The sequence below is a fragment of the Daldinia childiae genome (assembly GCF_008694065.1).
Source record: "Daldinia childiae strain JS-1345 chromosome Unknown Scaffold1, whole genome shotgun sequence".
Taxonomy (NCBI): domain Eukaryota; kingdom Fungi; phylum Ascomycota; class Sordariomycetes; order Xylariales; family Hypoxylaceae; genus Daldinia; species Daldinia childiae.
In genome coordinates, this window is record NW_022984642.1 from 2,722,028 (window position 1) to 2,749,704 (window position 27,677).

Here is a 27,677-nt window from a genome sequence, read left to right on the forward strand (position 1 = left end):
AACTTTAACCACGTCAGCTTTAAATACACCAATCACAAAGCCTTAAAAGTATACCAAATTTTTTTAAGATTTACTCAAGCCAGGATAAGTTAGGTCTAAGTCAGGTCAAGCTATTATTTGACTGATCAAGCTTACTGACCCGACAAATACCAATGGTGCGGTGTAAACCTTAGGCAACTCTTTATATTTCCCGGGAAGTGCCCTCCAATTTAGTTGTACACGTACTAGATACTGCCCATTTAGCTATTTTCCTATTTAAGCTATAGAAAAAATTCGACACATAAGGGCTGTAAGGTGATCATGTGCCGTTGATGACGGGAGGGCGGTCGGCGGTCGGCGCGTTACGCGCGTTAAGCGTTAAGTGTTTTTCCGGTAGTGAGGACGCAATATATCGGTAATAGCCGCACTTAATGTGGGATGAACCAAGAGTAAGTACCTGTCATCATTGTTGTATGTTTAAACGTATATATATGATTTCCATTAGTTGAAACTGGGATATTAAAATCTTTTACAATACAATATGACATTATCTTATAATTCCATAGTACCTACTTATATGCTTTGAGTTTACGAAGGGCTTATTGTGTCAAATTTTGCTCGAGTGCCCGAGTTTACGAGACTTTTTCACGATATAAGTTCGTTTATGCGCAGCTTTTAAGCGTTTTGATTCGGTGCATCTTCTAAAATAACTGGTCTTACTAGATCCCCCACTTTCGTCTTTTCTCAGAATACGTATCCTTTTTTACAAAAGCCTAGGTTTAAATAATTTTAGGAAAAGTTGTATATTCAAGGTTCTTGTTGGTTTGGAGACGGCGCGCAACGCCGTCTCCGGCAATGATACATGATTAATGACTATATTTATAACTTTTCATGTTTAAAACCTCCGTAAACTCGGGCTATTGTGGCGCACCGCAAGGATGCCCTTATGTTGGATCTTTAAAAATTACTATACTATGTATATGTATATTTAAATATGAGGCTGCTTAATAAAAGGGCGTGCATCTTAGAGATTGGATATTTTATTAAATTTGGCAAAGTTGGCATTGGTAAAATTGTATGGGAATACATGTACCTCCCATGTGACTCCCATTATTGGCTGGATGATGTGGCTACTGCTGATATATTACGCCACCCTATTGCCGATTTAATGTTGCTCTTTTAAATGTACATGTTACATTTTAACTACCCTTAACCTAAACAACTTATAAAAGCAATGAAGATGACAATGATGGAGGAAAAATTTAAACACGTTCCGTGACGGCACAAACCGAGTGGCTAACTCCACTTGTCTCCGATAGCACCCACTCTTTCCTCCCGGGTGCCCGAGATGCCGCTCCCGTGTCACTTACCGCATATAGAAGGTGACACACCTAGCGTAGACTGGAGGGCACCCCAGAGGGCTGCCACAATAGCCCGAGTTTACAGAGGTTATATAGTTAAATATATTGAATATTTTGAAAAAGGACTCGGCACCCAAGAAAAGGGCTCGGCACCCTGACCTTGATACCCTCACTCTCGATACCCTCATCTTTGATACCCTCATCCTTGATACCCTCACCCACCCAAAAGGAAGACTCGGCACCCAAGAGAAGGGCTCGGCACCCTGACCTCGATATACTCACCTTTGATACCCTTACCCACGGCTCGGTACCCAAAAGGAGAACTTGTCACCCAGGAAAAGGGCCCGAAGCCCTTACCTATAACACCCTCGAAACCCTCACCCTTAATACCCTCACCCACCCAAAAGGAGGACTCGACACCCAGGGATTCGGGAGCAAAAAGATACGTATTTTAAGAAAAAGATGAAAGTGGAGACTTTGGAAAATTCCACTTATTTTAGGGATGCACCCAATAAAAATGCCTAAAATTCGCGCACAGACGAACTTCCTACTTCGTAAACCAGACCCTAAGACAATAACTGGACTGGACTGGAGGGCACCCCAGAGGGCTGCCACAATAGCCCGAGTTTACAGAGGTTATATAGTTAAATATATTGAATATTTTGAAAGAGGACTCGGCACCCAAGAAAAGGGCTCGGCACCCTGACCTCGATATCCTCACCCTCGATACCCTCACCCACGGCTCGGCACCCAAAAGGAGAACTTGTCACCCAGGAAAAGGGCTCGGCACCCTCAGCACCCAGGAAAAGGGCCCGAAGCCCTTACCTATAACACCCTCGAAACACTCACTCAATACCCTCACCCTCAATACCCTCACCCTCAATCCCTCACCCTCAATACCCTCACCCTCAATACCCTCACCCTCAATACCCTCACCCTCAATACCCTCACTCTCAATACCCTCACCCTCAATACCCTCACCCACCCAAAAGGTGGACTCGGCACCCAAAAGAAGGGCTCGGCACCCAGGGATTCGGAAGGAAAAAGATACGTATTTTAAGAAAAAGATTGAAGTGGGGACTTTGGAAAATTCCACTTATTTTAGGGATGCACCCAATAAAAATGCCTAAAATTCGCGCACAGACGAACTTCCTACTTCGTAAACCAGACCCTAAGACAATATCCCTCGTAAACTCGGGCAGTTCGCGAGAGGTACGTACCTAGAGCTAACCTTACTACCATGATCTTATCACCGAATCTATTATTGATAACTAGACTTTCCAGACAATAGTTTTGCATAGTTAGTGTTACTTGTAGCAGTATTATTGACATCACATGCAAGCTCCTGTTCCCACTAGACAGACGAGTTTCAAAGTCTAGTGAACACGGGTTTCGCGAGGGCGACAGCGACACCTTGGCATTTTTTTGGACCTGCCTTGCTGGGGATGGGACTGGTGGCTTTTTTGCGGCCTCCTCTCCCTCCCAGGAGATCTATGGCGCGTTGCAGATCCCACGTGCCCCACAAGATTGGCTGTGAAGTGTGGCTGATCTTACAGGGACGGCGGGGACTAGAGGCTGGGCATCCAGTTCAGTCCCAGTTTTACCGTTTCATTGCTCGGTATAGCTTCTTGTCAAGGGTTGTGATTGGCTGCTAAGTGAATTATAAAAGTCCGGGGAATGTCAGGGTCGATAGCTAACGGGAGACTTTCTTAATGCGGCTCGTGTTAATGCAAGAAAAGATTTAAATGAGCCTTTGGCCCCATGTTTGTTAATCAGATGGAAATCTTCAGTCGTTCATTAATTAATTAAACCATCATCACAAAATGCGTGCCCAACTTTGTCATCCGTATTGCTGGCCCTGGGCGCCAACGGCATACGTATCCTCCAGTCAAACGACGATGGTTGGGCAGAGCAGTATATTCGGGTCCTGAACGACGAACTCAACAACGCTGGCCACGATGTATTCTGTCAGCACCAGCTGAAAATAAGTCTGGTACAGGTAAGCTCCCATAAGAACTTAATCTGGTTAACTAGGGCGTTGCTAAAGAGATGAACTAGGATCTTCTGACACGGAACCATCCCCACGTACTCAGCCCTGTGAGTTCAACAGCTGCCCTGCGGGCAGCGGCACCGTGGGTAATAATGCGACGAACCCACGATTGAACGGGGTAAATTCGTTTCCGGTAACTTCCGCTCGCTTTGGAGTCGAAAAGTTTGCTCCTCATATGGAACGGACAAGCCCCTGAGCTCGTGGTCTCTGGGCCGCCGAACGTGGGAAGCAACCTGTTTCTAGAAGTGCCCTTCTCTGGGACTGTTGGCATAGCCACCTACGCGACTCACGACGTCGGCATCCGGCCAATCGCCTTCTCTGGCGATTCCTCCGGCAGACTTGCGTTTCGACGCTCCTGTAGAGACGCGAAGCGCCGTGTATGCGAAAACTGGCCACGCAGTTCACGAATGCGTTAATCGCCTCTGGTGTGCGTACCTCCCCGAAGACGTGTGTCCTGAACGTCAACTTCCCCAAGGTCGAGGGAGACTGCACACCCGGCCAAATTCACGTGGTGCTGAGCCGTATCAACCCCGGTGTATTCTCCGAGCGCGATGTCGAGACCTGCGGTACCGACAGATTACCGACGGAGGCAAGCGTGATCAATGCTGATGGCTGTCATATTTCCGTCAGCGTTGGAGACTCGACGGATAAGACGACCGCATCAGCTGATAAGCAGGCCGTTGTATTACGAAGTTGGGTAGCCTCCTGAGTTGCTTGGAGTAATGATACTCTTGGCGGGGCCTGGGATCATATTCGCGTATATTTGCAATTTAGCAAGCTATATTTCTGGAAATCGACAATTAATGTATATAGTTGCTTATCTGAGTTCTGTCTTGGCTTCCGAGCCCTGTGTGTAGTATATGTTTTTGTATATTTGTCTTAAGGGAAACTCAAGGTTAGAACCTGCTTTTTACCGAACGCGTTTGTCTTCTAGGATTTTATAAGGTCGATAGATCGCGAGTGTCTGGTCTTCCAGGGGTAGAGGCGTACATAAATTCGTGAGGGAAGGAGGGATCTTAGAAGAAATAGGATTGATATTGTGAATAGTAGTGTCGGCGAAGGCTTTTACATGCGCAAGATCTCGTACCGTGTCTATGAGGACTCGTTAGCATATTAATCTCCAAATATTCCGATAGTCCATAGTGTAACTTACCATATTCTAGACTGGGTAATTTGGACTAGAAATACTTACCAACTACAAGACATGAATGTGATGTCGGCATTTCAATACATTCTAGACTAGGACCAGACGTCGGTCTCCCTACCAGACTCCGTATCGTTTCCCGTATATCTAGGAGAATTAGAGGCCCGACTATAAGGAGTCTACGCAATATACTATCTTCGCTCCCTAGACGCCGGAGCTTGTCTTCGTCCTTCAGAATGTTCAATCCATCGCGATTTGTCTCTTAAATATTCTTATTGGGAAGCGATGCTACTTTCAAACATATGGAGCGGCACGCGCCGGCTGTCGGGGTAATGTTGTACCATAGGAGGAGTAGAAACGGACGTGCTGAAAGTTAGCTATGCTTAGAGATGACGCGTTGCTTTAAGGGGAGACCAGGACAGCCTCTATAACCTCATTAGTATCGTGTTTTTCGTGGGAGAAGATACCAGGTAAAATGTCTCACCGTAGCTATGCACTTCTTCCAAATATTTCGAATGAAGGCAGCGAAACCGTACGCGTTATTCCTATATTAAATTAATAAGCTGTATGCTTTTGTGAACTAATAGAGGTCAGCACGACCATTCATAGCATCGTATAGATAGGCCACGATGTTACTCACGCAAAAAGAAAAAGGATTTTGTGATGTTTGTAAGAGACCCTAGTTCGCGTCAGCGATGCTCTTAGAGGTAACTAAAGACGTCTCACCCCCTTCCTAGCCATTCTAAGTGCACTGAGATTGATACCTAAAGGCACGGAACACAGGATAACTAGAGAGAATTAAAAACTACAATGCGCGAGGAACAAAAATTTTCCCCAAAAGCATCGCTTCGGATTGAGAACGTCAGTATCCCTTCCAAGTGTGCTTCATGAGGTATTTCGAGTAGCTTACTAATTTTAACAACCTCACTCAGCGTGACTGGGAGCGGACGGGTCCCCTAGTAACATTAGGAGTTGTCATAGACCGGCATTCAGCTTCGCATTGCACTATGATAGAACTTATGATGTATAGGGTCACATTTTTATTATAATCAGGTAGGATTGAAACAACAAGGAAACGTGAATCATAAATATGTCGAGTCTCCCTATGGAATACATGGGTACGGGTCGTAATATACAATATGCACTTAGAGTGAATCTATGATCATTGGAGGGTACTATTGACTTAGAGCTAAGATGTGGGAATGGAGTCAGAAGACCTACGACATAGGCATGAAGTTACTTCACTGGAGGCTCAAATTATATAAGTATTGGGGGGAGGGGTATTTATTGGGGGAAGAAATATATCTGTCTACTGCCAAAGTGCAGCATCATATATACCAGGAGTCATAGTTACTCCAAATTCCTTCCTCTGCCCAAAAGTTCATATCTACCAGTGTGTCCGATAGATCCATGCATCCCACTCCAGAACCCCCTGTCAACACCGAAACTATGCCGCAATTCCGACATATACAGATCCGCGATCGGGGCCCTCACCAAAGCATCTGTGGCAAGTTAGTAATCTGTGTTGAGGGTCATTGGATATAGTGATGAGAACTTACTCGCTATCAACAGGATAGAAAGTGAAGAAGTAGAGTATTAAGGCTGTCACGAAAATTTGTGACGGAAATATCCCTGATGACAATCTTGATGCGGGAGGCCAATAATACACTTAACGCTTTCGGAACAGCTTCTTGACAGAGTTGAAGAATTTCTTCACTCCTCGAGACTGCTGCTCAGCGCCTTGAGCAGCGCCGGTAGGCAAGGCAGTGCCAAGCTGAGCTTGAAGGGCCTGAATGACTGGACCAATGGCACCATGAAGAGCTTCAGGTAGCATCTGCTGGAGAGCCTCAGAAATCATGCGAGGAAGCATGTTGACAATAGTCTGGAGGAGACCAAGCTGAGTGTTGAGAGAGACAACATTGCCATTGGTTGAGTTCAGAAGGGTACCCATCGCATTGAGGTTGTTGCCAAGGGAGTGAACATGACCATCAATAGCATTGACGTGCTGACCGATTGCATTGAGATGCTCGATCTGTCCATTGACCGTCCGGAGCTGACCACCCATCTGCTGGACATGTCCACCAAGGTTGTTGACATTCTGGTCAAGAGGGCCAACAAAGTTGCTGAGGGCGAAGTCAATCATTCCAAACACCTCTTCAAGAACAGTCTCGACATTAACATCGTTGACTCCATGAGTTCCCTGGCCAGCCATCTCTCTGATGACACCTCGAATTCCGTTCAGGAGAGTAGCCATGCTCTGGCCGGTGAGGCTAGCAGCCTCGTCACCGGATCCATTGTTCATCGCATAAGTAACCGCATGCTTGACAATTTCGTAGAGCTTAGATTCGGCACTAACACCGCTCATCATGTTGGCAACATGAGCCTGGACGCGCTCCTGCTCAGTCTTCTCGGCTGCGACCTTATCACGAGCCCGAATGTCTTGAGTGATCTCAACAAGAAGCTGGACCACATGGCGCATCTGGTTCCACTCCTCAGGGGGAGCGGTACCGCGAAGAGCAGTGAGCTGGACAAAGCGAAAGTAATCGCTAGTGATGGCATGGACATCGTGACTAGCAGCGGTGGTGGCCGGGAAGAGGCCTTCAGCACGGGCGCGGTCTAGCGCAGCACCCATCGCAGTGATCTGGCTGAGGGTGTAGGTGGTAGTGACACCGTGACGCTGGATCGCCACCGTACCGCTCTGGGCAGTGTTGACGGCTAGATTTCATGTGTAAGCAGAGATGTTATAACTATAAGTGTGAAGGGACTGCAAAATATTACTTACCATTAGCCGTGGTGCCATTCTCCTGGTCGTGGCCCATTCCGATACCGGAATCGGGGGTTCGGGGAACCTCCTGGTCTCGCTTGTTATCTCCGCGAGGCCTGATGATTGAAGTTAGTTAGATGTCAATGCGAAAATGATAGAGTAGAAATAAGAAATGAAAATTAACTTACGACATTGTAACTGTTCTAGTAAATGAACAGGTAGGTCAAGGTGAGATAGAAGACTGATTGAATAGTCTATAATGATGGGTTAGTGTATGCGAATTGATGAAGGATGATGATTGATTGTATATGTTTATGTGTTGTGTATGTGTGTGATGAATGTAAGGAAGTAAGGTGGGGTGGGGTGGTTGAGTGATTGAAAAATATTGGCGGTGATTAATTTTGCCAAAGGTGATGTTTGATGATGGAAGATAATTTGTAAATGGGAAAAGGTAGATGGGAAGGGTAGAAGGTAGAAGGTAGAAGGTAGAGGGTAGAGGAAAGGTTGCTGAGGTAGGAAAGGTAGTGAGGTAAGTGAAGGATAAAAGTGGGGATGTTTGTGCACTTACCAGAGGGTGGATGTGCGAAAGGTTGGTGGGGGACGTGTGAATTGAAGTTGAGAAGAATTGTAGAAAAATGGTGAAGAGGGTAGATATGGTGGGGGTAGGGTTGGGTTGTGTAGAAGAAAGTGATGGGTAACTGGGGAGACTGGGGAGAGTGGAGGGAAGTTTGACTTACCGTTGTCTGTGAGACGAACCAGTGACTGGACTTGACAATCTTGAAGAAGACTTGTCAAGATAGTGAAGGTTGGAAAGCCGAGGCTTGATAGTCAAGGCTGATAGTAAAGATAGATGGTTAAGGTTGGTAGTGAAGATAGATATTGAAGAAGGATGTTGAAGGTTGATAGTGAAGGCTTGGTAGTGAAGGCTTCAGAGTAGAGTGAAGTGTGTTGAGTGAAGGAAGAAAAAAGTTAGGAATGGTAGAGGAACTGGTCTGGTATTTATATGTCTCCAGAGCAGGCTGATTGAACGAATTGTGGGGTTGGAAAAGGATGTACAGTCAGTTGTACTTGAGGAGGTTGGAAAGGATGATACTAAGGTTGAAAGAGCTGTGACAAACCTACCAATACAGACCCACTTGGCAGGAGAGAACTGATTGATACAGTAGATTGTTATCACAACTGGTGGGGCGGTAACTAGAAGAGTTGTTGGGTTGCTGTGATGTGGAAGAAGATTATGTTTCAGAAGGCTGGTGGAGGCAAAAAATATATCACTAAGGAGACGGCAGATTCGAGGCGGTGTGGGGCCGGGTGATTGCAATCAAATGAATCACTTAGGTTATTAGAAAAATCTATTTATGGCAGCTGCATCAGTCTGTAATTCCGGCCTGTTTGCTCTATCAACCGCCAGATCGAGAAGAAGCTTTGACCTGAATCCAACCGGCAACCTGATCTCGCACCTGCAACCGTACCTATGTACCTAACTAATTAGGATCATCTTGCCTATCAAGGTGCATATGATGATTTGATTCTTGACTGATTATAGAAGATCAAACATCTGAGCTGGGGTACGTACACATGAACGTACCTCGGGCTCTTGACATGCCTCAACAATATGACTTGAACAATATGACTTGATGTTTTACCAAGGGTGTATTACTCATAGCCAATCGATTCAACAAATCACTAGAATCAATATAAAATACTTAGGTACTTGTAAGATTTATTTGATCCAAGTAATGCAATGCGGAAAGACTGATTAAAGCCGAACGCTCAGTATATCGTGATCTATTCCTTAAACGTGATTATGAGAACTAGAGGGATACGAATTACTATGAAATATCAATGCATGAGGTGTCTACTTTTTCTTTAGGTCTGAAAATATTTTACAAGATCAGGAGGGTATTTTGTTACAGCTACAGTAGATCTAAAATCCGGTTCAAGATTCTAGTAGCCTTCATACTAGGTAACTAATTAAAGGGCAAATAAAAAAGTTTTCTCATGTCGAGTCAAGAATTATTATGATTTTATATAACGCCGCTGGTGTTTGTAGCTGACGAGGATATTGAAGATCAGTGATTTTATTAGAAAGCACTATGATAAATTCCCCAAGTATTAGTGTCGAAGTACTGTAAAAAAATCAAGATCACCACATACTGATAGTCAAGTTGAAAATCAGCTATGTGTATCATACATACAAGTATATTTCGTTTGTACGTTGCCTGTTCGTACCCAAGTACCTCCTGATTATGACTCTGAGGATCACTGAGAATATTGCGGCTCGGTGAGTTGACGTTGAATTTGGCGCACGGCCCCACTCTAGCGAGTTGTAACTTCCCTGTCAGTGAGGGTACGTGCAGTCGAATCAATTGCGGAGAGACCCACCTGCTGCTGCACAGTCAACAAATGTGGATCCCTTGATTAGATCTCGGGATGTGATCGGGTCATTTACACTAGTGGTGGTACGAAGGCACGTGCATTAGGTAGGCAGGTACCCTGTTGGTCTTGATTCAGGGAGGATCTGCATGTACTTAGGTACATATACGATCGAAAAATAAGAACATTAGCAATAAATATGGAGAAGATCTAATATGTTCCTGTCAGTGTAAAACTACTGCTAGCGTCCTATGACTCGATAGTCCTTCCACTGTGTCTCGATTTCGTAGCGCCAATGCTCAATGCTCCTCATCACAGTTTATTGACCACCGTAGAGACATCACAGTTGAGCGACGAAATAATACTATAACAAACAACCTAAAACTCACTCTAAGAACGATAAGAGTCATACTTTAAGGCCGTTATGTATAAATTATATAACTACTTTAGTTAGAAATATGTGTTCGTTTTCGCCACTTCAGTTGACGGGGACCCTGATGGAGTAATATATCGTTGAGAATTCTGACCATCACTTAGCCTAACAACACGTTTGCTCTGAGACAGTCCTGTTATTAACACTCCAAGTTTGATTCTATCGATGGAAGAATCCAGAAGCATGGAAATATTTAACAAATAACACAAATGCCTCCACTCACTAGGTACGGCGTTTCCTAGAGAAGAGCTAGAGTGTACTATGTAGAATCACTGAAATGACTAGAGGGCATTGGGTCTCATATCGTCAACGAAAAGAGACCATTCAACAAAATAGCATTTGCAACATGTAGTTCAGGAATATCCTCGGTTCATGCCCCCTAGATGCATCTATCTACCAAAACTAGAATCAGGGCTGCTACAGAGAAGATTAGAAGACGGTTTCAATCTCATCCCTTTCGAAGTAATTATTCAACTTACTGGGATTTCTGTGCAATCCTACCTTAGAGCTCTTTGGATTACATAAGCATTAGGGGGTTAAAAGGGGGTCACAATAGTCAGAAACCAGTACTGGATATGATTGCAACGAGACTCTGTTAATGACTAGAGTCTATCTTCTGGTCGAGTGTTAATAAAACACTGGAAACTAAGCTACGAACGACGATATTTCTCAAAAGAGCCCCCTCACGATTGCGAAACCAGCCGAAATCCACCCAGTATCCATCCCTAATTTGTGTGTACCATAGATCATTCCTACCTGTATCTTATTAGCGAATGAAGATATGATAGAATATTATGTTAAGTACATACTGCGATAAAAGAGAATGAGAGGTTATGATGATGTGTCTTGGGGTAATAACGAGGGACTGGTGCTTCCTAAAGATATCCATGTGTGTCATGAGGGAATATCCATGTGCCAGAGGGGAATCCGTAGGGAAGGGAATTATGCGGCGAGGGCATCCTTGTCGTCGTCGTCGACATCGGCATCTGTTGGGGGAACGTCATGTTAGCACCGTAATCAAAGGAATGGACCCCCGGAATGATTGGAGCAGGCGAGTGCGGATGCGAATACGAGTGATGATGACCACCACTGCCGTAGACCGGGACGCTACTGCCATCATCGCGCCTCTCCGTAGCACTGATGACTAAGACTTCATCGTCGTCGTCGTCATTCTGGGCGTTGGTAGAAGGCGATATGTCAGGCTGACTTGTCGGCGGTGCCTCGTTGGTAGACGTGACACCGGGTATAGCAGCAGTCGCGCCACAACCGTTCTCCTGCTCCGCTTTCACGGCGATCGAATCTTCAGTTTTGACTTCACCTTTGACCTCGGTCTTGACGGGCTCATCAGCATCGCCGGCGTCCTCGTCGACGGCAGCGAGCTTGCGCTTCTTGCTGGGGGTGCGAGTCTTGACGCCGTCCTTGCTGTCCTTGGACTCCTTCTTGACGCCTCCCGTGCCACCAGCGGTGCCGATGCCGTGGGCCTTCATGAGACGCTCATATCGCTTGGCACTGAAAAGTAGGAACGCGGTTAGTTTAGAAGAACGGGGTAGGATAAGCGAGAAGTAAGATAAGATAGAGAAAATGATGACAGTTACTGGGGAGGTACTCACGCAGCGCCCTTGGAGACAATCTCGCATTCTTTGGCGACCTCGCCGAAGTCGATCTATTTAAGTCAGTAAGATTCAATTGAGAGGTAAATCAGGTATAGAAAGATTTAGTTAATCATTAAAAGGGTAGCTCTCACCTTTCCAGCAGTCGAGTGCTTGATGCACACGATGAGGAACTTGAATTGGGAATCCACGTCCAAAGCAGGCATCTTGTCGGTAGCTGACGTGAGGTTGTCAGGTTAGATGGATCAAATAGAGAAGTTTGAAGGTAAAGTACGAAATCCTTATGTGTGAAGAGAGTTGGAGTGATGATTAAAATTGTTGAAGTTGATGGATGGGAGGATAGGTTTTTAGGATTGACAGGTCAGTCGAGAAATTTGATCAAGTAGTGGAAGCGTTTGCTTTTTTTTCTGTGAATGCTACTTGGAAGGAAGTAGGTCCTGTACTCAGCCTACTTTCGAAGAAGTTGCAACTTGTTTTCAGGAGATAGTTGTTGGGTGGTTATTGCCACAGTGTAGGAGGCCCGCATAAAATGCAGTCAGACAGGATATATCAGGAAATGACCCAAGCTTCAGCTAATACTGAAGTAACTGAGGATCAAATTGGAAGGTACTAGGTCCTAGAGTCGTCTATGTATGTGGAAGTAAGTATTCTGGGCATATATCGCGATGGTAGACACACTTGGGGATCCTGTAGGACAGTTGATGTCGGGACAAGCAGCTAAAATATGAAAATTCTTTTACTGTACTATGGTGAACTGTCAGAAACTAATCTTTGAGTGTCGTGAATTATCTTAGACGAGACTTCAAGAGTAGCTACAAAGATAAGACTTAAAATGAGCTTTAATCTTTCAGATGTTGTCGTGTGGCATATCAAAGATCCATCTATTTCATACTACAAATGCCTTTGTCATTCGTACTAGAATATGTTGGTCGCAATAGAGGTAAAGGAAGTAGTATATCTATTAAAGATGAACAGGAGGAGGCCTATCAGCTGAATTCAAGAGGCTTAGTATAGCTAAACAGTGCTCGGTACTCGGTACTGAGCTGCTCCGGACTCCGAGGCGTAGCATTACGAAGACTGCATCATTTACTGCAATAATTTATGATGTATCGATTTTCGATGGTAGAGGTCTCTTGGTATTATCTAGCAGATACATACGGAGGCTCTCTAAGGCTGATTCAAGCCAACATATCAAACTTCTTTCAACTAGTAAAGGCCTGAACAACGAGGCTAACAGGCGTTGGGAAAATTAAAAGTACACAAGAAAGATCATATCTAGAGTTCTTTTTAGGGCCTAGAAGAACTACTCCTTTGAAACGCGACCCTGACGAAGTCTATGAAGCATTCCTCTAATATGGCCGCTCGGCAGCGCGGAAGCCAGAGAAGCCGGAGCAGCCGGAGCAGCCGGGGCGGTCGGGGTGGTCGGGGTAGCCGAGGTGGCAGGAGCCGGAAGAGCCGGAACGGCCGGGACCGGGACAGTCGGATAAGGGGCCGGGACCGGGACCGGAGCGGCAGGTGCAACGGCCGGTGCGGTGGTGGGTACAGTAGCGGGGACCGGGTTGATAGCGGGCGCCACAGCCGGCACGGCAGCGGGAGGACCGGGGGGAGGAGCGGGCAGCGGCGGCAGCGGCGCCGGAAGCACCGGAAGCACCAGCAACAGGAAGAATCTAGGAAACACAACTTGTTAGTTGGTGTTTAGGTTGAGCAATAATAGTAGCTGTAACATAGATAATTTGACTTACAGTCACTCCGCCTTGAAGCCACTAAGACAGATTAAGTTAGTAAATTTGCACATTTTCATAGATAGGTACATAGGGAATTACGTACACCAACGCGATCACAGCGCCTGGTAAACGCATCACGAGCAGAAGAACGCGAAGCATATCCCGCCTCAATGCTTACCGCGGTCCAATCCACGGTCTTAAGCAAGTCTCTACTTGCATTGTTGAAGATAGCCACCATCGTGGCTACTTGTTTTTTGGTAACGGACGTTCCGTTATCCAAATCAATTTTTTCGTTTGACATCTTGCTTAATATTAGCGATGGGTTCCAAAAGAATAATAAATTTACCTTTAGTCGAGACAAAGATGCCTAGTTTCGACAATAATCGAGAATCGATTGACGAAATAAGACAAAAGGTAAAACTGAAAGTGACAGGATATTAACGAGAGCCATTACTTACTTTGACTTAGGTACTTGATAAATTGTTGTGGTAGTACTTGGAGATTACCTAATTCAAAAAGTGTAGTTGGAAAGGTGTTAGAGAATCCTGGTTGTTGGAAAAGGGAAACAAAAAAATTTCTTCAGACCTTGATGAAAGAAAGAAGAAAGTGTTTTCGATTTGTCTGCCTGAGGGAAGTTGCTCACTTTCTTAATCTCAAAATGGACAGTGGCTTCATGCCCTGTACTTCGCGCAGGTCTTAGGGCTCTTAAGGGTTCTTAGGTATCTGCTTAGTCGTGCTCTTTCTCAAAATACCCCACCGCCAGATGTCAGGTGAATGCATGAAATACCTAGAGACATGTATTATGGCAGTTGCTCTAGATGTTGGGAAGGAGAGGAAAAAGGTACATGAGATACAACTTCAGGAAGGTAAACGGGGCTCGAAAATATGCACTCAACCCAGAGTGATTTGGACAATATTAATGAGATAGGACACACTTAGTGATCATATCAAACCCAGATTTTTGCTCGTCTACAGGCCCAGTAGCTATGAAATAGGATAGCTCTACTACTAGGTCTGGGTTATTAGTCCCCTAGGTACTCAAGGCATGGGTCTGAATTTTAGCATCACTTGGTTCAGTAATGGCGATAGGAGCAAAGTAATTATGATGAAAACAACCATTATTGATATAGTATGTAAACTATAATACTCAGTGCATCGCGAAATAAACTCGAGATCCTCCCTGCGATTTGTGTCATGGAGATTCGTTTACTTTGTCGTAAAAGATCATTACCAGAGCCAGCAGGCCATCAATGCCATTGCCATCCCCAAGACACCGGCCATTAAGGTTGATAGAAAGGGAAACATCAGTACGACTGGTCGCCTTAAGTATCAATAAGCTCATCGTCACTATCCTCGATCTTGATCACACCCTCGGCATCGTCCTTGAGCTCCTTCTTAGTAGCGGACTTCACATCCTCCTCATCATCGTCGTAGCCATCATCCTCATCCTCGTCTTGGCCCTTGCGAGCGGTCTTGGCCTTCTTGCCCTTATTGGGCTTAGTGACTTTGGCAGTCTTGGCTTGCTGAGAGCCACCCGCTGCTTCTCCCTGCTGATATTTACGTCGGATCTGTGAGAATCGGGTCTTTAATTGGTTAGTATCAAATCATATGAATTTAACAGTAGATCATACCTTGGCAATCTTTGTGCTCTTCAGATTGAGCTCCTGGGCAAGTCCGTCCCAGTCAATATCTATGCCGGTGGGAAGGAACTTGAGGAGAGCTGTGACAAACTTCTGGTCACCAGCACTGGGTACGTTGACGTCTTTGGACGGCATTTTTTCTGTCTGCGCACAGTTGGCTTGGCGGTGGAGATTTGGTTGGTCGTAGATTCTGTACTAGATCCAACAGTTAGTTCATGTTGAATGGGAAATATTAGGAGGAAGAGTAGGTAGGTAACGGGAGTGTAGCCTATAGCTAATCGAGGATATCTTATCACTTCGATTCTCTGACTGCTTCATAGATGGAAATCGAGGAGGATAGAGGGAAGATTGAGCCTTGAGGTATGGTGATGATGAGGAATATGCCCGGGACCATGTCGCAGCAAAAAGGGGGGGATGGGGTAGAAGCGGCGGGGAGGTCCAAGGCGATAGACAAATATATGTTACGCTTGGTAAGGTAGGGGTTCAAGGACACATAGGTATACAGGGATCTTCACTTACTCTCGAGAGATAGATGCCGCGGCCTAGCTGTATATTATATCAGTAAACTGATATGAGCGTAGGTTGACGGTTGCGAAAGTGTTTGTACTTGGATGGGGATGTAGTGTTGGATGAGTGATGCGGCGATGTCTCAGATTGAAGAGGGAAATCATAGGGTCGAAGGAGTAGTCATGAGTGCTAAAGTGCAAGGGGCAGTGGGAAAGTTGCGAGAAAGGTCTCGTATAGACACTCAACAGAGATCAAGGCGTAGAATGATGAAGCAGGGGGGGGGGGGGGTGATGCTAAAATGCTATAAAACTTACTTGGAGCGAAAATGGTTTTGTTGCGGTGGATTTCTCGGTGGTGCTAAATAAAAGCTTCCAGCTTTAGAATCTGATATGAAAGTTGTTTCGTTGTAGTGGTAGTCAAGTGACAGAAGTTGAAGGTGGTAAAGTGGTTGGCCCTGAGTGTGTGGTGTGTTGAGAAAGTAATTAGATGTGAGGGGATTGGGACGCAAGTGGGAAGGAGGACGCAGTGATCATGAACCAAGAAACAATAGTTTCCAATTACATAGATCTCAATAATAAGGCGGGTACAGATCTTACTAGCAAGGCGGGTACATAGGCCTCACTAAAAAGGCGGGTACGTAAACTTCATTGAAAGGGCGGGTACAGATCTTATTAACAAGGCGGGTACAGATCTCACCAACAGGGCGGGTACAGATATCACCAATAAGGCGGGTACATGGACCTCACTGACAAGGCGGGTACCCAGATCTTAATAGCAAGGCGGGTACTACCCAGATTAGATCGTAGAGTTTGTTGTCGAGTTTGCTGTCTAGTTCAACAGACGTACGTCTAAGTCGCCGCTATAGACTTTCAAATCGCCGCTATAGAGTTACAAGTCGCCGCAGTTGTTAGTTGCCACAGTTGCAAGTCGCCGCTATAGAGTTGCGGTTATGTAAGTTATATATGCCAGATCGCCGTGTAAGTGGGAGAATTGACAGTGTCAACATCGCCGACAACGCCGACAACTTCGGCAACAATTCGACGATAATAAACAATAGTCTAGCATAGGAGCGAGTTTGACGATGTGGTGTTTGGCATACAGCCATCAAAACAGAAGGATGACAAACGAAATAACTCCAGAGTCTTACCTTTATTTGACTCTGAGGTTTCTGGTATGAAAAGAAAGTCGGTCTTCTTAGAAGTAGTAACTCATACTAACCTGCCAGTTTATGAGACACTCGAATATATGTGTTCCGTTCAAGACGAAAGAATAACTTACAAGCTTAACTACTTGTCCTAAAGAGCTACTTTCTTTGGTAGAGTTAAGTATAATTAGACGGAAATATGATGTAAGATGTAATGACAACTACCTAACGGATAAAGTTCTATTTGACTCAAGTGGACTTACTATAGCTTAAAACAGAATCGTCTCTACCTATAGACATAGCTAAAAGGGTATGTGCGAAAACCAAACTAATATTCACGTTAGACTCTTTTACGTTCACAAGTTCATACTCGGTTAGGCAATATTTAATGTGAAATTCATTCGGTAGGGCTGATTTAATGCAAAGTACCTAGGTACTCATGTGAATTGGAAAACGCACAGCTAAAATAACAGGATTAGAATTGACTAGAACCTTAGACGGAGGAACTCGGAGTTAAAACACATCCGTGTCCCGGTAGATTTATATTATCTAGAATATTAAGTATTAGTTGTTATTTTCTTTTTTTATTTGATGGCTTTGAAGCGCGATATAACAGAACGGAATGGTTGTAGGACATATCGATGAAATAAGACATTCTGAAAGAAAAGCTGTATAGCTTTATATTTATGTTGCTACTTAATATCGATCACAGTAATCTAAGAAAAAGTAAAATCAATCAAATAGTTTTTTGAATGGGTATTATTTAAGTAGCAGAATTAAACAGATTTAACCGATAGTTATCTACTTGTCGGGGAGAACCCTTAATGTTTATTATACGTAGAGTGAATGTTAGAAGCAACAGTGAAACTGTTGTATAGTCGCCGTATAGTCGCCGTATAGTAGTATGAATCTATCAATGTTTGCCTTTTATATATCATCTTTCAAAGGTGCTGGGCGCCTAGATTAACAAGTTTGATGAGTTAGCTAATAGCTTAACTTGACTTGGACCTGACCTAATTTGGCTTGGGGTAGATATATGTTATGGGAGATCTATCCGATCCAAAAAATATTTTTATTTTCTTAGCAAACAGGTAAAAATGAGGGTATACATATATATCTTTGAGTGGTGGGTAGTAGTGAATTTGGAGTAGGAAATGTATGTGGCTGAGTGGCTGGATATGTGGCTAGGTGTGGCTTTATAAAGGCTCAGGCCAATTCGACCTGAATTATCTCAGCATACCCGCTAGCCTAGATCTCTTCCTATTCCTGACTAAACTCCATTAATATCATGACAGCACTTGGACTTTGGGACGGTTATTATAGTAGCATAATTATATATTTATTTTTTTGGAAATGAATCGCTTTGCTCTAACTGGTTCGAGATCACCAGCATCTATCTATTATACGCCTCCGCAAATCAACTGCTCATCTAATGCTTGCCAAAGTTCTCATTTACGAGTACGTATCGATAACGGGCTTTACCCTCCTCCATATCGATGATCGCCTGGTTAGCGTCCTTTAGAGGTCGTTCCTGAATCCAAGACTTGATCTTCTTATCTGCTGCTAGCTGCAACATTTCTCTTATTTCCCAAGGGGATCCTGTAGCGCTACCGCCGATTTTGCTTCCATTCGAAATCAGCTGGAATGCATTGACGGGGGGAAGCTCGCCTCCATCAGGGGCGCTACATGACAAATTAGTTTTGAACGGAGTTCGATCATTGAATTAGTAAGGTGAAATGGAGACAAACTTACCCAACTTGAATCAAAGTCCCCCTTACTTTTAGAAGAGCAAGATATTCATTCAAAGGCATCTTTGAATGAGACACTGTACTGACGATGAGGTCCAGGGTTCGTTGGTGCTTCGTTGCCCAATCTTTCTCCTCGCCCGTAGCAATGTACTCATCGGCACCGAGTTTCAGTGCGTCCTCCCTCTTGTCTTCCTTTCTCGAGATACCCACGACCTTGTCGGCTCCCAGGGCTTTGGCAAAAAGAATACCAAAGTGACCCAAACCGCCAACACCAACAATTCCCACTGTCTTGCCTGGTCCACAGCCATTTTGCTTTAGGGGCGAATACACGGTAATGCCACCACAAAGCATCGGAGCGACGCTGGCTGAATCAACTCCATCCGGAATCTTGAAGACCCAATGGCCGTTTGTACGGTTGTAGTCCGCATAGCCGCCATAAGTTTTGCCTTCTCCCTCCGGGTAAATGGAGCCGTAGGTGTTGATTAAGCCTTCTCGGCAATAGGTCTCCAAGCCGTTCGAGCATTCCGGGCAGGTGCTCTTCTGGCAAGTTCTTGCTTGTGCACCAACTCCAACGCGATCGCCAACTTTGACATGCTTCACGTTCGCTCCTACACGTACTGCCTTGCCGACGATCTCGTGGCCCACGACACAAGCTATGATGATGTCAGAGAAAAAAAATCAAACGAACTAGTCCGAAATAACTAAAAAGGGGGGCGTACGGTAGGGAGTCGGGCCCCAGCCAGACTTCAATGTGTGTAAGTCACTACCGCAAATACCGCAGTGTGATATCTCTATGTCCACATCATCCTCAGTCCATTTCTTGGGCTCGTATTCTCCCCATTCCCTATTTAGCAATCAGTGTCAGTGATTATATAACTTGATAAAAATTCCAGGTATTTCGGATATGCCTCGGGAATATAAATCCCCTCCATGTGTATATCTACCATTCGGGAGGGATAAACAGCTACAGGGACAATCTAGACGATGACGGAAAAGCTATTGATATTACTCACATCTTTCCATTGATGGCATCTGGGGACTTGCCTAGCCAGCCTTCAAACTTGGGGCTTGCTTGTTCTGCCATGTTGAAATGTATGTTGATTCAGTAGCGAATTATGAGGCTTGAGGTGAAGAGATGAAGAGAGGAAGGGATAAAGAGATAAAGAGATGAAAATTCCTTTATTGTGAAATTAAATACTCGATCTTTAATTATGGCTCAAGCTATAGGGCAGGTGGCACTTAAATAGGGAAACAACGGCCACGTCGCTTCCGGCTCATCCCATTAACATTCGAACTTTAATCTCTCCATGGCCAAAAAAGCCGATTGCGGATTCATAATCCATGACGCCAAGTGGAGGTAACGGTGGATATAAGTTACGATGCATCGCTGTACATACATACATTATACTTACTTACTTGGGTACTTACGTGTAGCTACCCTACGAATAAATGGAATCTACCTAGATAATCTCTTGTATGGGCCTGAGAACAAGAAATGGTAGTGTGTAAGCAAATCAATGGTGTAAATCTGCATATACCACTAAAGAAAGGTGTAGGGGGTCCCACCGTTACATTGTGGCTAGTGATTGTACTAGCAATCGTTGGTCGCAATAGCACCAGATACCGTGAAAATTTAATAGACGCATACATCTAACTCGCTACTACCCACTAAGATAAGTGTCGGACTTACCATATATCGGGCTTACTGTATCGGAGTTAATGCCAAGACTAATAAGTAGGAAAGTACTAAATATTACCGTCAAGAAATGAAAGAGCTGCCGGGCGTAAATTCCAAGAAAAAAATGGCTAATAAGTAGATTCACAGGCTATTAAGGTTCAATATTAGACGTCATCGGTAATTAGGTGGAAATAGTTACATCTGCAGTCCAAGTAATCTAATGCACCCATCAGTAATGCGAAGTAGCAGAGGAGAATATCTTGGTACTCATTACTCAAGATTCTTCTAAGGGGGGCTTTACGTAGTAGTGAGGCTATCTGTGGCGATGAAATGTTACAACACTAAAAAAACCGGGAAACCACCATAACACGTGGAAGTAACCCTCATAGCCACTAGAAACTCTTCGGATATATTTCTCCTAGTAAATAATGGGCATATGGGCATAACGGTGATAGTAAATTTTATCTCCATGCAATAGAAAAGTTCCACAGGTTCGATCTTCTTCCACCGCTTTCTTATCTTACATCTTTAACTCTTCTCATATTCGCATTCGGGAATTTAATAAGTTTATTATTATCATGAGGCGCAAAAAGATATCTTCGACGGTAAGATTTTAGTCAGGGGTATAAGTTCCTTATGATGTAAGTAAGCATTTACGACGAAATAAAAGCCAACGTACTTCCGAAGAACCCATTTGATAGGTAATCCGGAACGACCTGTCTATCCCGTACTCTCAACCCTCGTAAAAATTGCCGCCGGTAGGAGGTAGTATTGAAATGCCGGGACAAGCTCACACCGCCCTACTCAGCCGCTAAACTCTTCAGCTTTTACTAATGCAGTTGAGGTATCGCCGAATGGTACTCAATTGATGTCTCTAAATTCAATTGCGAGGCTCGGAGTAATATTACAACGGCTTATCAGTTTATAAATATCAACTACTAGGGCCAGTCTCTCATTTCGCGTCTCCCGAGCGCTGCGCTCTGAAGAAGAGACGTTCAAAAATTAGGTAAGGATGACTTCCTACCTTAGGTAGTTAGGTAACCAGTAATCGTTTAATACAGCCCCAAAGATTGCCGTAAAAGGAAACCAACCTATTTCGTAAGGCGCTATAGCCTATGAAGTCAGTACTAGCAGATGCGCGACAGGTAAGCAATCAAAGCTCAATGGTCGGTTATAAATATTGTTATCTCAAATGTCGTCATTTTGCGCTCTTAACATCAACGCCACTCATGCTCATGGCGCAACACCAAAATATAAGAATACCTGATTGGTGTTAGCACGCCGAGGTACTACTCGCTGTGTAACACATGTATTACCTCGGAACTTTTCCTAGATCTTCTAGATACTTACAAATCCTTAACCCAGTTAAGGCCGATCGGACTCATGATCTTCTTCACCGACATCATTTTTCACTAACGACGTAGCTCATGATGCGCTTCTCGCTCTAGACTCACTTACTTATCTACACTAAATTTTTTCCATTACGGGCCTTTTAGCCCCACTAACATCTCATATCGTTCGCTGTTTTCTTCATTTTCGGATTAGATATCTGGGTCCACGGCTTATTTGAAACTAGTCGGTCCGGAAGTTCGGGAAGTTTCTCGGCTCCTCCCGAGTCCGATGAGTCCCCACCGCCTCAAGCAGAACATTAATCTAGATCAGCCACGTACCGAACCCGCAAATTATTCCAAACACGGCGGAAATTTTCAAATATATAGAATAGGTCGCGGTATTATTTATTTTTATAATTACGAAAATAAATATGATTAATGCAGCCCAATTTGTCAAGTACCTATTTAGAACATATCAATCGGCGCGTAAGACTTACGTGGTTTGAATTGTCCCGGAGATTGTTTTAATACAAAGTAAATTTTAATATTCTAATTGATTATTCCGTCAAACATCCTCTAACATAACTAGTAAGTGATGGAATAAAGTTAACTACCTAAATACCCAAGTAGATACCCAAACCTAGTCAAAACTTCAACAAGCTGCCTACAACGATCCGGAGATAGTTCAAGCCAGTTTTCGACTTTCAAGATCACTAAGTTATAACCATTATAAGTTGGAATAAGTCTCTAACTAGGTCAATTGAGTACCAAGTAAGTATAAAGCCTCCATATCTATGAGTGTCAGCGATAAGTTATACTATCTTAACCACCACTTACGTCATATGATACGTAAGGAGGTAGGTCTGAATACCCTCATTTCAGGTTGCGACTGAGTAAAATGAGAAATTACTTGACTTGGAAAACTTGTTAAAAATGAGCAATCCAAATAATTTGGTCAAAGCCAACTCAATTGACCGGCACATTGGAAGCACCACCTATATAATCAGACCAGAATATATTACGGCATGATGATATTGTCCGCCAAATTTCACTCAACTACTTTTCATACATTTTAATACAAGATAAACAACTTATGGTATCAATAACAAGTCATTACCAGGTGCCTAAGATGCTTGAAGAAAATAATGAATATGACTACCTGTATTCATAGAATCCTATTCGAAGGTAACTTGAAAATATAAATTTACTGGTGATTGATGAATAATTACTTAAGATAACCATGATTTAAAGTAACTATGCTTCATATGTCTCTCAGGGTTGTGGGCCGGCGTTCTTAACCCTGCCTTGTACATTCTGACCGCAGAACTTTTAGAAGCTAAAAACCTCTATGGAACAAAAGTCCAACTGCGAAAATAGCAAGCTTTACTACAGTACATTCTTTAGCTACAACTCTCAAGGCGTTCAGTAAGAGCGAAGATATCGTAATAGTCATTATGCTGCCAAGAAGCATATGATCACTTGAGCAGACCTGAAACATGGAAAATCTGTAAGTATCCTCGGGGAAGCAGGCATCCGCATAGAGCGTGGGAGCCCGTGGAAAAGGTACTGTGCAAGAAGTATTACGATTACAAATTTGATAAGCAGCTAGAATTAGTTATTCACACATACTTAAGCGCTTGATAACAGATACGGCAACTTACCGAAGCGTGCTCCCACTTCGTAGCGAGGTATGTACGTAGATCATGATAACGTGGCCCCCATGTAGGATCTGGCCCGTTTGATTGTATCTTCGGTTAAGCTAGAATCACGACTTACCCCACGCATCTTCTAGAGATGTCAGATGTACCTATTATCGTTGATAAGCTAGAACACGGGTTTGGTGACTCCTTAGAGATTTCCATGCGAGATTTCCTTGGAATACGTAGTATTGGCCGCAGATTTGTGAAAGTGAACGCGGCAGCCAAGGTACCGAACCTGGCCACGGTCGACATATCATATTCTGATATCATACTATGCCTATTTAGAAAGTGACTTAAGACTCTAGCGTTAAGGCTCACGGAGTAGGCCTCACTAGTACCTGGTGATAGAACGGCAACACGCCACTGGTGTAAGCGCTGCAAACACTCAAACAAAATTTAGGGTGTGAATAGTAATAAGTGATGTTATCATGATAGTAGAATCAAGAGGATAGGCCCCGGCTAGCCCTAAATGGACGGTAAGATAGAGGCCTGACTTCATAAGTCTTGTACAACTTATTGATAGCCCTGAGCCCGGTTAACTGTTCTTGTCATCTGGGCCGAGGATGGCCGCGAATCACAACGTGAGCACGACCCATACCAGTATGTCAACGGTCCTCGGGTTCCAGCAGATATGGATGTCAGATCCCAAAGCGATCGTCGGGACGTTGGAGAAGATGTCTCGAATGGTGTCCCAATCGGGTTGATTGCAGTAGACGAAGTGTCCAAGCGCGGGTGGCTTGCCGATAAGCTCGCCCGGGTTTCCGAGGACACCCTCGTACGATAGGTACGTAACAGACAGTCTACAGATAATATGTGAAATTCTAGAATAGACTATATTTGAGTCTTACGTCTGTCGTCCTCGTCACCTGAGGTGTTACCACAAGTCACATTGCATATTCGATCGCTGGGGCACGGAACATAAGCATATTCTCAAGGGATAGTGGTGGGAAGTGAAGTCTGAAAATACGCAACTCCCTCAACAATTTTCGCTTCGCCTGCTGGGTATCTCTAAAGTACATATTCTCCAAGTTACTTCTGTGCATTATCACAACCCATTCTGAGACCCTAAGTCCCGCATTAGGTAAAAGCCATGGTGAAATACCGGGGTCAAATACCCTTCCCCACACGCCACAGACGTCGATACCCGTGCATGGACCCTGACTCTCAGCTGCAAAAACACTTCAAGGCTGACCACCCATGTTACATCCGCCTCAGCCCCGTGTCTAGATCTCGGGTCATCGGTGGACGCTAACCCTATCTCTGGGGCACTCCGGAACGATGCGTGAATACTCGTATAAGTGTCTCCTTGAATGTTACGACGCTGTCAGACGGTTAGGCAATGATGACGGCAACCATGGGATTGTGCGGGATCTTTGTGTGATATGGAATAAGAAGGGTTTAAAGGTTACATCAGAAACGACGAATAGCACTCCAAGTTTCCTGAATAGATAGCAGAATCTGGTGATCTTCACACTCTAAAGAACCCTGTAAGCAATTGATTGGTTGGGTCTCTCAGCACGTTCCTGGTTACATGATAGCTGAGAACTATTGTGTAGTTCCATGAGATGTTTTCACAAAAGGATGATGCAATTTCCTAGGGCTGATTCAAAGTCACAGTGTAATAAAATTATTGAATTAAGGTATCACAAGCTCATACAACGTACTCAAAGAATGGCCTTAGCCTCCATTCATAGAAACACTAGAGCGTCTCTAAGTAATCATCAACCAAATCCAGACATACCCGAATGCTAGATGCCGAAATCATGTCATTAAGTAGTAGTCTTACAAAACCCAAACGAGTGAAATCATCGGCATCAAACCCCCAAAGAAGCCAGACATTCGACCCAAAACGCCTAGGTCTCATTGTTACCAACCGCATAGAAAGTAACCCCATGACATATTAGCAATCCACGTATTTCCTTGATTAACTCCCCGTAGAAACGAGCTCGTAGCCCCCATGCCGTATAACAGCTATCTGAGCTGACATCATAGCCCAAAATCAGCATATCTGAATCCCTGACATGTCCATCAAGAGTACTCGTCCCATTCGTGCTTCACATGGACGTAATCGTCATCGCATTCAACCGTCCGAAACGGAAGCATGTGCGGATGAGAATGCACGTGGGGTGGCTCGCAAGGGCTGGCTCTGAATTCATCAAATGAAGAACCTGCTCCGAAGGCGGAATAGTGTGGAACACTCGGCCACATCGGGTCGGAGTGGTCAGGGCACGGGGAATCGCGGAAGCTAAATGAATTCTGAGAAGTGACCAACTCACTGGCGGGGCTAGATGTGAAAGTTGGAGGTGGAGAGAAAAAGTCGCTATCACTGCCCGGTGTAAGAAATCGAGGTTGAATCACGCCATGGTTGCTCGAAACTGCAGTAGCTGGAATTGGGACAGATGGCCCCGGAGTGAGACGAGGAGTGAACCGATCATCAAAGCTGTAGGGGGTGCTCTCTTGTTTGATCTCGGGAGCAGGCATATCAGATGGCTCTGGTGTAACCGAAGATTCTGGGAGTGATTCTAGAGCAGATTCTAGCTTGACAAGCTCGTCCTTCTTCCCTTTCGGATCCTTCTTCGACTTTGTGACTCGACCTTTCCCCTGCCCCGTTCGATTTCGTCTGGTGGGCTCATTGCCTAGCATAGCGGTTTTAAAACGTGAGTATCTCATACGAGCGGCATGGCCATTGGAAATTGGTTGGGGTAGAATTTCGTCTTTAGCAACCGCGTCCCAATTAATCTATATTATATGTCAGTGAATTCTGAAACTGGAAGTCTAGGATACGCGCTATAGTCAAAGCTCAACTTACATCCTTGAGGTTCTTCTGCTTCAATATCGCAAATAGGAACCTGGTCATCATACTGTCATTGTTGGAAGACATGGTGCCGATTTGCTGCCAGTGAGATAGCTCAGCAAATGTAAAATGTAAAATGTGTACGATTTAGAGAAGGCGAACCTTCTCAATAAGAAGTGCACAGGTAAGTGTAAAGTAATTTGGAGAGAGCCCTCGATTTCAATAATACTCTGAACATGCGGAGGAGAAATGAAATGAGTGAGTCACGAACAGAGTAGATGTGAAAGACAGTGAGGGAGGATTGATTGAATATGTTAGGACTCCTAGATAAAGCTCTGAAGCTTGGGAGGTCGTTGAGAAGGAATCACACCAAGCTGTCGATCAAATGTTGTGAAGTGAAAGTATGACGAAAGGTGGAGATAAGCAGGATGGTCCGTGGCAAGATTAAGAGGCCGTTTGATGCCGAGATAATGGATTAAAAGAGTGTTATTTCTATGATAAAAGAGCGAAACCTAAGACCAAAGAGGGAGAGAGATGTAACTAATTTCGTTTTGCTGGCCAATTTTCTTCTTCAATGAGAAGGTTGATAATGTTAACAATATATGATAACAGGGCTGCTTTAAGTGCTTGCATGAAAAGCAAGCTTACTTGCACCGGGATCATCATTAATGGGTCTATATGACGAACAGTATGAAAGGCACGGTTGCCTAGCAACTCCAATTCCAACTCTAGCAAGCAATAAGGCCAACACTATGAACAACTTTGTCTTGGCCAAGGAGATCAAGGGGTGAAAAGAGAAAAGGGTTGGTGGGGTTTGTTGCGCGAAAGTGGGATGGTACGCGGCGTACCGCGTAAAGTGGTTTGCAATCCCTGCAGTCCCTGCAGTACCATCGTGTCTTTTGACCGGGATGTTTAAAGAATCCTAGAAACTTCTGTTTCGACCGACTTGAGCTACCGCTCAACAGCTTTCTAAGACGTAGAATATGAGCGCATTATAGAGCTGAGGCTAGCTGATATGCGTTGTACCGGTAGAACTTTTCTAGTCAGAATTGACTTCTCGGACTCTACGTACCTAGGTAGGTAATGTATGTAGTCTTTTCACAGCGTGATGTTGAGAGAAATTCACACACCAATCAGATGAGATAAAAAGGAAGACATGGTATGAGGCTAACGTTAGGAACTGATCCCCGAGAAGGGGAATATGCCGAAATAGGGTGGGTAAGTAGCTCCAGATATTTGTAGTGGAACGAGGGGTGGTTAAAGACGTGAGTCACGAAAGAATTTAGGAGGCTAGGAACTTGGACTCGAATCTACTCGATTGAGCGATTACCGAGACCAGTGATTGGTGTACCTGTAACACTATCTCCCGCCTATCTCTAAGCGGATACTTTGGATTTACCAGTTCGTAATTGATTTTGCAGTAGTTTCGCAGTAGTGTTGTAGAGATCGTCGGTTGTCATTCAACGACATGCATCCTCTATCCAGGAACGGCCTGTTTAATTCTGAATATACTCAACTACCTAGCTTTGCAGCCAGTTATTTGCAGTTAGATGAGAGGACCACCACGTTTTTCTCTCGGTACCAAGGGACTCATTCAATACGTTGGGGGCTAAAGGTTGTTGGTGTTGTTGGTGTTTGCTTCTAATTCTCAGAAAAAAATTGGTTGCGAACGACGAAGTAATTTTTTTTTGCTTGGA

General features: G+C 44.3%; 7 protein-coding genes across 7 annotated transcripts; 1 reads left to right on the forward strand and 6 right to left on the reverse strand.

Annotated features, from left to right (window-relative positions):
- Positions 1 to 3,769: 3,769 nt before the first annotated feature.
- On the forward strand, positions 3,770 to 4,099 carry GL218_00706 (Acid phosphatase-like protein; the record flags this gene model as incomplete). The annotated part of the gene is made up of 1 exon (XM_033577141.1): positions 3,770 to 4,099. One exon carries the CDS (start codon positions 3,770 to 3,772, stop codon positions 4,097 to 4,099), a length of 330 nt encoding a protein of 109 aa, XP_033442070.1.
- A 2,104-nt stretch (positions 4,100 to 6,203) lies between these two features.
- GL218_00707 (uncharacterized protein) lies at positions 6,204 to 7,491 on the reverse strand (the record flags this gene model as incomplete). Its single annotated transcript, XM_033577142.1, has 3 exons — positions 6,204 to 7,249; positions 7,317 to 7,414; positions 7,487 to 7,491. The coding sequence occupies 3 exons, from the start codon at positions 7,489 to 7,491 to the stop codon at positions 6,204 to 6,206; spliced, it is 1,149 nt and encodes a 382-aa protein (XP_033441423.1).
- A 3,488-nt stretch (positions 7,492 to 10,979) lies between these two features.
- On the reverse strand, positions 10,980 to 11,920 carry GL218_00708 (uncharacterized protein; the record flags this gene model as incomplete). The annotated part of the gene is made up of 3 exons (XM_033577143.1): positions 10,980 to 11,613; positions 11,715 to 11,767; positions 11,849 to 11,920. 3 exons carry the CDS (start codon positions 11,918 to 11,920, stop codon positions 10,980 to 10,982), a joined length of 759 nt encoding a protein of 252 aa, XP_033441592.1.
- Positions 11,921 to 13,063: 1,143 nt separating this feature from the next.
- On the reverse strand, positions 13,064 to 13,676 carry GL218_00709 (uncharacterized protein; the record flags this gene model as incomplete). Its single annotated transcript, XM_033577144.1, has 3 exons — positions 13,064 to 13,381; positions 13,457 to 13,477; positions 13,542 to 13,676. The coding sequence occupies 3 exons, from the start codon at positions 13,674 to 13,676 to the stop codon at positions 13,064 to 13,066; spliced, it is 474 nt and encodes a 157-aa protein (XP_033441591.1).
- A 1,084-nt stretch (positions 13,677 to 14,760) lies between these two features.
- Positions 14,761 to 15,213, reverse strand: GL218_00710 (uncharacterized protein; the record flags this gene model as incomplete). Its single annotated transcript, XM_033577145.1, has 2 exons — positions 14,761 to 15,021; positions 15,070 to 15,213. The coding sequence occupies 2 exons, from the start codon at positions 15,211 to 15,213 to the stop codon at positions 14,761 to 14,763; spliced, it is 405 nt and encodes a 134-aa protein (XP_033441579.1).
- Positions 15,214 to 18,158: 2,945 nt separating this feature from the next.
- GL218_00711 (NADP-dependent alcohol dehydrogenase 6) lies at positions 18,159 to 19,561 on the reverse strand (the record flags this gene model as incomplete). Its single annotated transcript, XM_033577146.1, has 4 exons — positions 18,159 to 18,411; positions 18,482 to 19,130; positions 19,197 to 19,321; positions 19,491 to 19,561. The coding sequence occupies 4 exons, from the start codon at positions 19,559 to 19,561 to the stop codon at positions 18,159 to 18,161; spliced, it is 1,098 nt and encodes a 365-aa protein (XP_033441580.1).
- A 5,653-nt stretch (positions 19,562 to 25,214) lies between these two features.
- Positions 25,215 to 26,067, reverse strand: GL218_00712 (uncharacterized protein; the record flags this gene model as incomplete). Its single annotated transcript, XM_033577147.1, has 2 exons — positions 25,215 to 25,925; positions 25,996 to 26,067. The coding sequence occupies 2 exons, from the start codon at positions 26,065 to 26,067 to the stop codon at positions 25,215 to 25,217; spliced, it is 783 nt and encodes a 260-aa protein (XP_033441581.1).
- Between the last annotated feature and the right edge of the window lie 1,610 nt (positions 26,068 to 27,677).